This window comes from Octopus bimaculoides, chromosome 18, assembly GCF_001194135.2.
Source record: "Octopus bimaculoides isolate UCB-OBI-ISO-001 chromosome 18, ASM119413v2, whole genome shotgun sequence".
NCBI lineage: Eukaryota > Metazoa > Mollusca > Cephalopoda > Octopoda > Octopodidae > Octopus > Octopus bimaculoides.
The window spans coordinates 36,002,654-36,012,709 of NC_068998.1; the positions used below are offsets into that span (position 1 = coordinate 36,002,654).

Genomic DNA, 10,056 nt, shown 5'->3' on the forward strand with positions numbered 1-10,056 from the left:
TCTCTCTCTTTCTTTCTTTCTCCCTCTCTTTCTTTCTTTCTCTCTCTCTCTCTTGCTCTCTCTCCTTCACGCGCGTACGCACAGATTTGACTTCGCCATGTCAACAAACTTCAAAATTGGTAAAAGTTTATCGATTTTTACAGCTATACGCGGGTGCCTCTGTGAGAAAAAGTTGACAAAAACACAGCTAGGGTCATGAACAATGTCCTCCTAAAATTGGAGCGACATGCGTGCTAATTTGTGGACGTGCATAACCCACATCACGTACACACACACACAAACATCTTGTGTTTTATAGATATTGATGTTTGAATAGCTCAAGAGTGGATTTCTTCACTCAGCTGCTTCTAATTGTATACACACACTGCAAGAATACCATTCCTACAGGTACCTCTGTACTAAGTTTGATATTTACATAATATTGTTGTGTGTGTATATTATTCTGACCTAACAAGGTGCCTAAATTTAAGTATCTAATTCAACTGAATCTTACTTATATATATATGCATTTACATATGTGTGAGTGTGTGTGTCTGTGTGTATATATTTGTGTGTGTGTATACATGTGTATATACCAGGTAGAAGCACCACTGATCCTATATTCCTGATTTGACAACTACAGGAGAAATACCTAACTAAAGATAAACCCCTATACTTAACATTTGTGGACTTGAAGAAAGCCTTTGACAGGGACCTCCGATCCCATATCTGGTGTGCCATGTGGAAACTGGAGATAGACGAATTGTTAATAAGGGCTGTACAGGCCCTATACAGAGAGGCCATTAGTAAGGTTAGGATCGGCAATGAGTATAGTGAAGAATTTCGGGTAGAAGAAGGGGTCCACCAAGGATCAGCCCTAAGTCCCCTTTTATTCATCATAGTCCTCCAGGCAATAACAGAGGAATTCAAGACGAGTTGCCCCTGGGAACTCCTCTATGCTGATGACCAGGCCCTCATAGCAGAATCACTACCAGAACTAGGGAAGAAATTTCGGGTGTGGAAGCGAAGCTTAGAATCAATGTAGCAAAGACCAAAGTTCTAGTAAGTAGGAAGGCAAACTCATCACACACCCCTGCTCGATCTGTAGAAAAGGTGGAGGTAGAAACTCCATAAAATGTACCCAGTGTAAGCTATGGACACATAAGAGGTGCAGCGACATCAAAGGAAGATTAGATGGGAAGATAGCTTTCATGTGCAGCATGTCATCTTTCACCATTAGAAATTCAGTGTATCAATGGTTGGCCCATCGGGAACCTATGACTTGACTGACACAGTTCTTCACAGAATACAAGAATATAAGATATTGAGATAAATTGAAACTAACAACCAGAAGCTGAAATAATGAATCTGATAATGACAGTAACAACAACACTACCAACAGTAAATCATCTAAGATTACTCCATATGTCTGCCAGCACAGAACAGCTGTTTATTAGAGTACAACTGTACAGAGTTCTTTATCTTGAACTTTGGATCACAATATTGTCACTATCACACTCATTACAGACTCACTTGTAAATCACCTCTTTAATCTTTTTGTAATTCAAGATGCACAAAACCTATGCTCCACATAGTGTTAGTAATCGGTGATGTCATACAGATACAGAGTTCAGCACCTCTTGAAATTTCATCTATCAGTGTCATCATAGCCCAGGTCATTACCATTTCTGATCAAATTAAAATCTACTGCATAGAGGGAGTCAATCAAAAGGTGGTGTTGGTCGTAGGTTCCTAATGAGCCAGTTTCTGACGCACTGTTTTCCTAATGGTGAGAGTGACCAGGGATTGTCAGTATTACTCGGGTGGAATAAACACTACAAAGTATTATTTTGTTTGATGCACCTGTTTATCAGCAATATTTTCGCTGATCTTCATGTCTTGCATCAATCACACACACACACACACACACACACACACACACACACACACACACACTTATGTATATACCATCCAGTGGACTCCTGCAGTTTTTATCCCAAATTTCACTCAGAAGCCTGAGATTAAATAATGGATACTGATGTCCAACCCATGACAGCATGGAGGGCAAATGTTAAATGATGATGAGGTTATGGAAGAAGATACTTGTTGAAGGTGAAATTGAATCCAGAATCATATGACTGTAAACCAAACTTCTTAACCACACAGCTATGCCTGTTCATTTAGTTAAATCAATTATTGCAGCTGCCTTCTTATTAATCCTTACAAGATCAACTCTATGTGACCAATCACCTGCATTAAAGTGATCATATTTAAATTATTGTCTCAGTGAAAATTACATTTTAATATGAATAATAATGAGATTTTAATTGGTCAACATTACTATCAACAACAACAACAACAACAATGTCTACAACCAGTATGTTACTGTAAAGCCTTGATTATATTGAAAATTTATTGAAACATGTGTGCAGTCTACTCATTAATTAGAAATATAATCAGAGAAGTATTAGTTACCCGTTCATATGAGGTATCCTCCTTAGAAGACATAAATCATTCTACAATTAAGCATTAACCCAGCCAATGAAGTTAACATTATTAAAATGGTACGTCTATATATATTAGACACCCTTGGTGTGTATAAATTATTTACAAGTGTCAGAGATTTTGTTTTAATTAGGTTGGCCAAAATGTCCATTGTTTTTTTATTGTTTTTCTTTTTAACAAAAATTCACAGACCGATTTATTCAGTCAATGATATACTCACCATTTTGTTCAGTATCTTTTGCTATCTTGTGGGCAGATTCATTATTTCCAGCTGAAAGAGTGTCCTGTCTTTACTGGTGAAAAGCTCTTCCAGATGAATTTTTTCTTCATTTTCAAAGTTCAAGGTCTGTCCATTCAATGAATTTTGAAGAGACCAAAACAAGTGGAAATCTGAAGGTGCAAGGTTGGACAAATATGGAAAGTATGGCAAGACTTCCCAGCCAAGCCCGAGTAACTCTTGCTGTGTCTGCAAATGGTGTGCAGTCTGGAATTGTCGTGATGAAAGACAATGCTCTTATGATTAGCAAATACTGGATGCTTCTAGTGGATTGTTGTGTTTAATTTATCCAGCTGGTCACAGTACATGTTCAAATTGACAGTCCTGTCCATGGGTAGAAACACAACATTCTTCTGTCCCACCAGATTGAAAGCATAACCTATTTCAAATGAAATCTTGTTTTGAATGTTGTTTGTGGTGGTTCGCTGTGCTTCCCCTATGATTGTTTGCACTTCATATTGTTATAGATGATCTATTTTTCGTCTCCTGTCCCCATTCTCTTCAAAAGAAGGATCATTTTCTTCATGTTTCTGCAACAAATTGCAGATGAAAATCTTTTGGATGAGGTTAGCTGCATTCAATTAGTGTGGGACCAAACATCAAGCCTGCTGATGTAACTAAGTAGAGGCAAATGATTTTCAACACTTGGTTTGGATATCTGGAGAACATCTGTGATTGTCCTGGTCAGATAGTGTGGCTTGGTATCGACTAAATCTTTCATTTTGCACTGTTAATCTTGGTTGGCTGACCAGAGCAAGGTGTATCTTGAACCAAGAAATTTCCTGATAAAAATCTTGGAAACCACTTTTGGCAGACATATTCTACAACTGCATCCTCTTTGTATACAGTGCATGTCTTCCTGCAGTTTTCTGCCACTTGGCTTACCTTTTTTGAAATACAAAACCATGAGTTGTTGATAATGTTTGTTTTGGTTCTCCATTTCCTGGGTGATCCCTAGCACACAAAATACAACCTGTCTTCTCACAAGTTCATATCAAACTACACTGGAGTATCAAGTATCTAACAAGTGCATATTCACAAGGGACACACTGAAGTTAGCAACTTAGTAAAGTGCTTGAAGTTTAGTGTTACCAAAAACCAAAAGGACTTTTGGCCAACCCTATGTATATCTTTTAATAGTCAGAGATTTTAACGTTACCATAACTTACAGTCCAAGTTGCTGCATCTGTAATTTGTTACATGTATTTGTCAGTATTGTGGTTTGGGTTTGATTGCCAGTCCAGTGATGCATTGTGTTCTTGAGCAAAATACTTCATTTCATGTTGCTCCAGCCAACTCATCTGTAAAATTGGTAATCCTGTGATAGACTGGCATCCCATTCAAGGGCAGCATTGTGCTGCCCACCTAAACAACAGGATGGTATCATTTGAAAGCAACAACAATGCAAGGAAGTGCGTTGTGACCAGCAGTGTTAACAACATCCAGTAAGTTGGCTGATATAGTGATACAGCTTTTTTTCTTTTCTTTACAGATATACTAGAAATCTTGTAGATGAAGGAAATGGCAAATATAACCTGATGATCCTCTGCTGGAATGAAAGTCAAGGGAGCAGCATCCATTCCCATTCAGAATCTCATTGCTTCCTGAAAGTTTTGTCAGGAATTGTTAAAGAAGAGCTATTTGAATGGCCCTCAGACTCCAGAGAGGAATCAAAAATGAGCAAAAGTCATGAGGCAATATTTGAAGAAAACTCTGTTACTTACATCAATGGTAAAGTATTCTTTTCTTTTGTTAATCCTGACTATTTTTTGTTTATATTAGAAGTTAGCACAGTTGAGAGTCCCTTACCTGAAATTCCTGATTTGCAAATTTTGAAGTATCTTTATATTTGCATCTATAAAATGGAATGGCTTTGGGATGGAGCCTGTGTCTAAACACAATATCCATTTACATTTCTGTAAAGTTTTTGGAGTTAGGAAGAGCATCCAGCTGTAAAAACTGTCAAGACAGATAGAAGAGCATGGCACATTCCTAAGGCTTGCCAGCTCTTGTCAAACTGTCCAGCCCATTACAGCATGGAAGACAGACATTAAATGACAGGTAACAACTATGATGACTTTTTCTTAATATAGCTTTGCTTATACACATACTCTGAATGTAGTTTTATATGATTTTTCAATAATCTTTTATGCATAATACCAACAGCAAGGTAAGATATTAGTCTTCATCTACGTTTTGATTAAAAGTTAGCAGTATGCATATGTCATTCATGTTTTATTTTTTACCAAACACGTGTTATGTTTTATGTAAGGTATTAAAACAAAGTTTTTAACATGGTTACTGATAAATTAAATGGAAACTGAAAAAGTCATCATTGTATTTTGAAAGTAATGTACAAGTAATCCTGTTAGTCAAGTTACACTCATACATGGAGCTGAAATTCAGATCTCACATAAAGAGATAATATACTTACTGTAAAAGGTTACAGTAAGCACAGGCATGGCGTGTGTGATTGAGAAACTTGCTTCCTAACTATTTAGTCTCAGGTTCAATCTCATCTCACTGTGTACTAACTACATTGGGCAAGTGTCTTCTGCTACAGACCTGGCCAACAAAAGCCTTATGTGTGGATTTTAGTAGATGGAAACTGGAAGAAGCCCATCGTATATATATGTGTGTGTTTATCTTAACATCATGTGGTGGTTATAAATGAGTAGCATCATCATATATGCTATGTTGTTTGTTGCCAGTCTTCTGTCCAGCCATTGGGGAAATATTACGTTGCTGGGAAACAAACAAAAGTTGGTGACAGGAAGAGCATCCTGTCGTAGAAAGTCTGCCTCAACAAACTCCATTAGAATCTTCAAGTCCATACAAGCATGGCAAATTGGACACAAAATGGTGGGAGAGGGGTTGGGGGAACAGCAGTGGCATTAAGAAAATCTCTGAATAACAATATAAAAACAAAACAAAACAAACGACCTACTGTTTAACCAAGTTAAATAAATAATCAATTAATTAGTTGGATAGTTAACCAATTGACTAATAATAAAGGAGTGGAATTGAACAAGTATTTGTGTTAGTAATATTGGCATAATGACTCTCTTTAGACCCATGAAAATTTGTTTTAATGCAATGAATTCACATTAAGAATCTTGCAAACCAGAAACAAATATGAAGCAAAATATTAATGATAATACTGATCATCATCATTTAACATCTTCTTTCCATGCTAGCATGGGTTGGACGATTTGACTGAGGACTGGTGAACCAGATAGTTGCACCAGGCTCCAATCTCATCTGGCAGAGTTTCTACACCTGGATGCCCTTCCTAATGCCAACCACTCTGAGAGTGTAGTGGGTGCTTTTACGTGCCACCGGCATGAAGGCCAGTCAAGCGGTACTGGCAACGGCCACGCTCAAAATGGTGTATTTTACGTGCCACCTGCACAGGAGCCAGTCCAGCGGCACTGGCAACGATCTCGCTCGAATGACTTCTCACATGCCAGGAACGCGATGCTGCGGCACAAGTGCCAGGAAGGCGATGCTGGTAACGGTCACGCTCGAACGGTGGTGCCGTCATGATTTCAATGAGTTTTATCAGGCACTATGATCTAAAAAAGTAGTGATGCGATATCTGGAAAATTCAGCTATCCATGTTTCATTCCCAGTGGTACTGAATTGGAAAGAGAGTTTACCGTATTATATTTGCACATAATATTCTTATTTAATCCATTAACATTCTGATTGCTCTGTCAAATGCAGTGTTTATTCATTCATATTGTTTTAAATTATCCCTTTAACGTTTAAACCAGTTATATCTGGCCCAAATATTTTCTCTGTTTTGTGCTCAAACCAGCTAGATCAGACCCCTCACATCTGGTTGACAATGTCATTCTAAAAATAAACAATCACATTATTGAACTCTCAAAGCTATGCAATACACACACGATTAATTCAAAACATTGTGAATAAATAAGTATTATGTTTGATAGGATTATCTGAATGCTAATGGGTTAATCCTGCATTGTCTCGTAGCTTTGAAATATTGATGATGTAATTGTTTATTTTTAGTATGACATCAAGGGTAGGGTGTGATAGGCTGGACCTGGCAAGTTTGAACATAAAGCAGAATATTTGGGCCAGATACAACCAGGTTAAATGCTAAAGGGTGAAACCAATTTTATATGAAAATCACCAGTAGAGTAGTATGAAGGTCATAATCAGAGCTTGACAAGATATAGATGACAAAGATCAACTGACTGATTGACTTGCTTGGAAATTTGCTGGATCTGTAACACAATATAAGAGAACCCATGAACACTCTATTGAAGATTTTCCATTGACCAAACAAAGATTGACAATTAAATTAGCCCAGTATTAATTTTCAAATCTATGCAAAAGAATTGTTGAAAGTATATAGATATATAGATAGAACTCCTGGTTAGATTAAACCTGAATGAGCACACCATTGATTAAATGCATTCCAGCTGTCACTATTCTGGGTTTGTTTTTTTTAATAACATTTTGGTCTTTTTTTTTTTCTGTTTTGGCAATACATGTAGGACTGTTATCCAATATGCCTCTTTAAACCTGAGTTGATAAATCTTTTGCCTTTGATTCATGACCAAGACAATCGTCATCATCATCATTGTCACAATCATCATCATCATTTAATGTCCATGTTCCATGCTGGCATGAATGGGATGGTTTGACAGGATACAATGTGTCCTAGGACCACATCGAGCTCCTGTGTTTGCTTTGGCATGATTTTTTATGGCTGGATGTCCTTAATGCCAACCACTGTACAGCATAGCCTGGGTGCTTTTTTTTGTGCCACCTGTGCTATTGAGGTTGCTATGTGGTTTGTAGGAGCCTTGGGGTAGATGAATGAGGTGTCATCTTCATGCTAGGAGATGACAGGGATAGAGCAGATTCCTACCAAGGGATCTGCATGGCTACTCACATCTGGTGAGGTAAAGAGGCAGCAGTAGAGATTGAGAAAATGTTCGGTAGGAGCTGCAAGGCATAAGTGATGATAAGGAGCCCCGGTGGCCTCTTAAGGCACAAGCTGAGTAGAAGTGGGTGGTTTTGAAGATTATATGGGAAAGTGAATGAGGGGTAGAAAAGGCAGACTACCAAAATAGATGGGGTTGAAAAGTGGATGAGACAAGAACCATGAGCTGAGAAGAATATAGCGATACAGAAAAATGGGGTTGGGGTAAGCAGCAGGAGTAGAAAGATGATACAGTTGGAGACAAAAGAGTGGGAAGAGGTAGGTCTAGTGCATGAGTGGTGGGAGCCATTGGAATGAGTTGAGAATCAATATGAAGAATTCAAAAGTTACTGCAGCCATTATGTTGTAATTCTGAGCTGAGTATTTTCTGGGGAGGAAAGACTGGATTTAGTGGTTAGGGAGGGCCCTGAAAAGATGGGTAGCAAGTAAAGAAGCTAAGTCAGTAGAGAGTGCTCATGGAAAGGTAGCACAAGACCAGCCAACCAGCTTCAAAGAGCTGAGACTTGTGTAGTAGTGACAGAAAAGACTGGGAGAAAGGAGATGGCAAGTCTGTTGGACAAAGGCTGAAGTGAATTGGTGTGTGATTTTGTCTTCACCTCCATCCTACTCTTAACCCCAACCTGCCTAATGTCAAATACTGCTGCTGTTTCTGCTGCTGATGACCATACTCTAAAGACCTATATTATTTAGTACTCTTCCTGTACATATGCATTAACACAGATAATAGTAAAAGTGCATTAGGTTGATGAAAAGCTGCAAGGACATTCAACAGAAGCCTGAAACACAAAACAACCAATGACATTCACTAAAAGGTGGCTGTGGGAGAAGCTATTTTGAACTTATTTCCATCAGTTTTCCCTTTCTTCCCTTCCATCCTTGCACTTTCTCTTTCTCTCTCTATCCTTTCTGTCTCCCTATTTCACTGTCCTCTCTCTTTTATTATCTACAACACATCTAACCACTTTTCATTTACCCATCACCAACCAGTTGTTGAAATTTCAAAAGTGTATTACCATAACTGCATTGCACTACAGGCTATTAGGAAACACCACTACCCTCCACATTGCAACTACTCTCTCTCTCCCTCTCTCTCTTTCTTACACTTTCTTCCTTAGTCTTTCATTAGCACCACCCCACTCCTTTAATTGAAACCATTTATTCTATACTGCCTTTGAGAACGTTAAAGTTCCTGGATGAAAACTGTTCAAAGTGTTGATTCAATGAGACAGGAAAACTAAAAGTTGGCATCTGTATATATGTATATACATACATAGACACACATACACTTACACACACACGTCTAAAACTCTCTCACATACATATACATATGTGTATGTACATGTGTGTGTATATATATATATATATATATATATATATATATACACACAGATATTTATATTTGTATTATACATATAAATAGTATGCTCATGAGAAATTAAGTCCAGATACATTTTTTGGGACTTAATATGTTTATGTGTGTGTGTGTGTGTGATAATTGCTCAAAGGTGAACAGTAATTAAAGCCAGGCATATACAAGTTAATGATACCTATAAAATTTGATATGATAATAGTTTAACCTTTTCTTGTCGGTGCATGAACTCTGTCAAAATTTGGCCTGTTAATTCAATGATTTAAAGTCTGTTGCTCTACAGCAGCTAACGTGAAAGCAGAAGGCATACTGAATTTAACAGGACACAAACATCATAAAGATCACTTAACAGCAAGTGTGTCACTGCTGTTAGATGGGTTAGGGATCTTCTAATTTAATGACTGAAAGGTGGACAAGTCAGATTTGGTTATCAAAGCTAATAGCAAATTTCCCACAGATTGCACCCTACTACATGGAAAACAGGATACATTGCAGTCCTTGCTATGCAATACCTGGGAGAAAGATAGAATGGTATCATGTTCTGAATGGGATGCATTTGATTGTGAACCTGCTTTATCAAGCTTGATCTGGAGCTCACTCACTATTATTGTTAGTAGTTACAAAATGAACAGATAGAGCATCTATCTATCTTGTCTGTCTTCCATGCTGGCATGAGCTGGACAGTTTGACAGGAGCTGGCCAGCACCAGACTTCTGTGTCTGTTTTGGCAGGATTTTTATGGTTGGATGCCCTTCCTAACACCAACCACCCAGCAGAGTATGTATTATATTAGGTCATATTATATTATATATTATATTATATAATTGAAACAGGTGTAAGGGATGATGATTAATTTGCTGTTAATAACAAACAATTAACTTCCTAATTTCCATTTTCTTTTTCTTCTTTTATATATATATACATATGTATATATATATATATATATAT

General features: G+C 37.6%; 1 protein-coding gene across 1 annotated transcript in view; it reads left to right on the forward strand.

The window, feature by feature from the left end:
- Positions 1-4,236: 4,236 nt before the first annotated feature.
- Positions 4,237-10,056, forward strand: part of LOC106883352 (cysteine dioxygenase type 1) — a 22,796-nt gene continuing 16,976 nt past the window's right edge. The window contains exon 1 of the mRNA XM_014934326.2: positions 4,237-4,492. Coding sequence (XP_014789812.1) covers positions 4,300-4,492 — 193 coding nt within the window. The 5' untranslated portion in view covers positions 4,237-4,299. The remainder of the gene's footprint in view (positions 4,493-10,056) is intronic.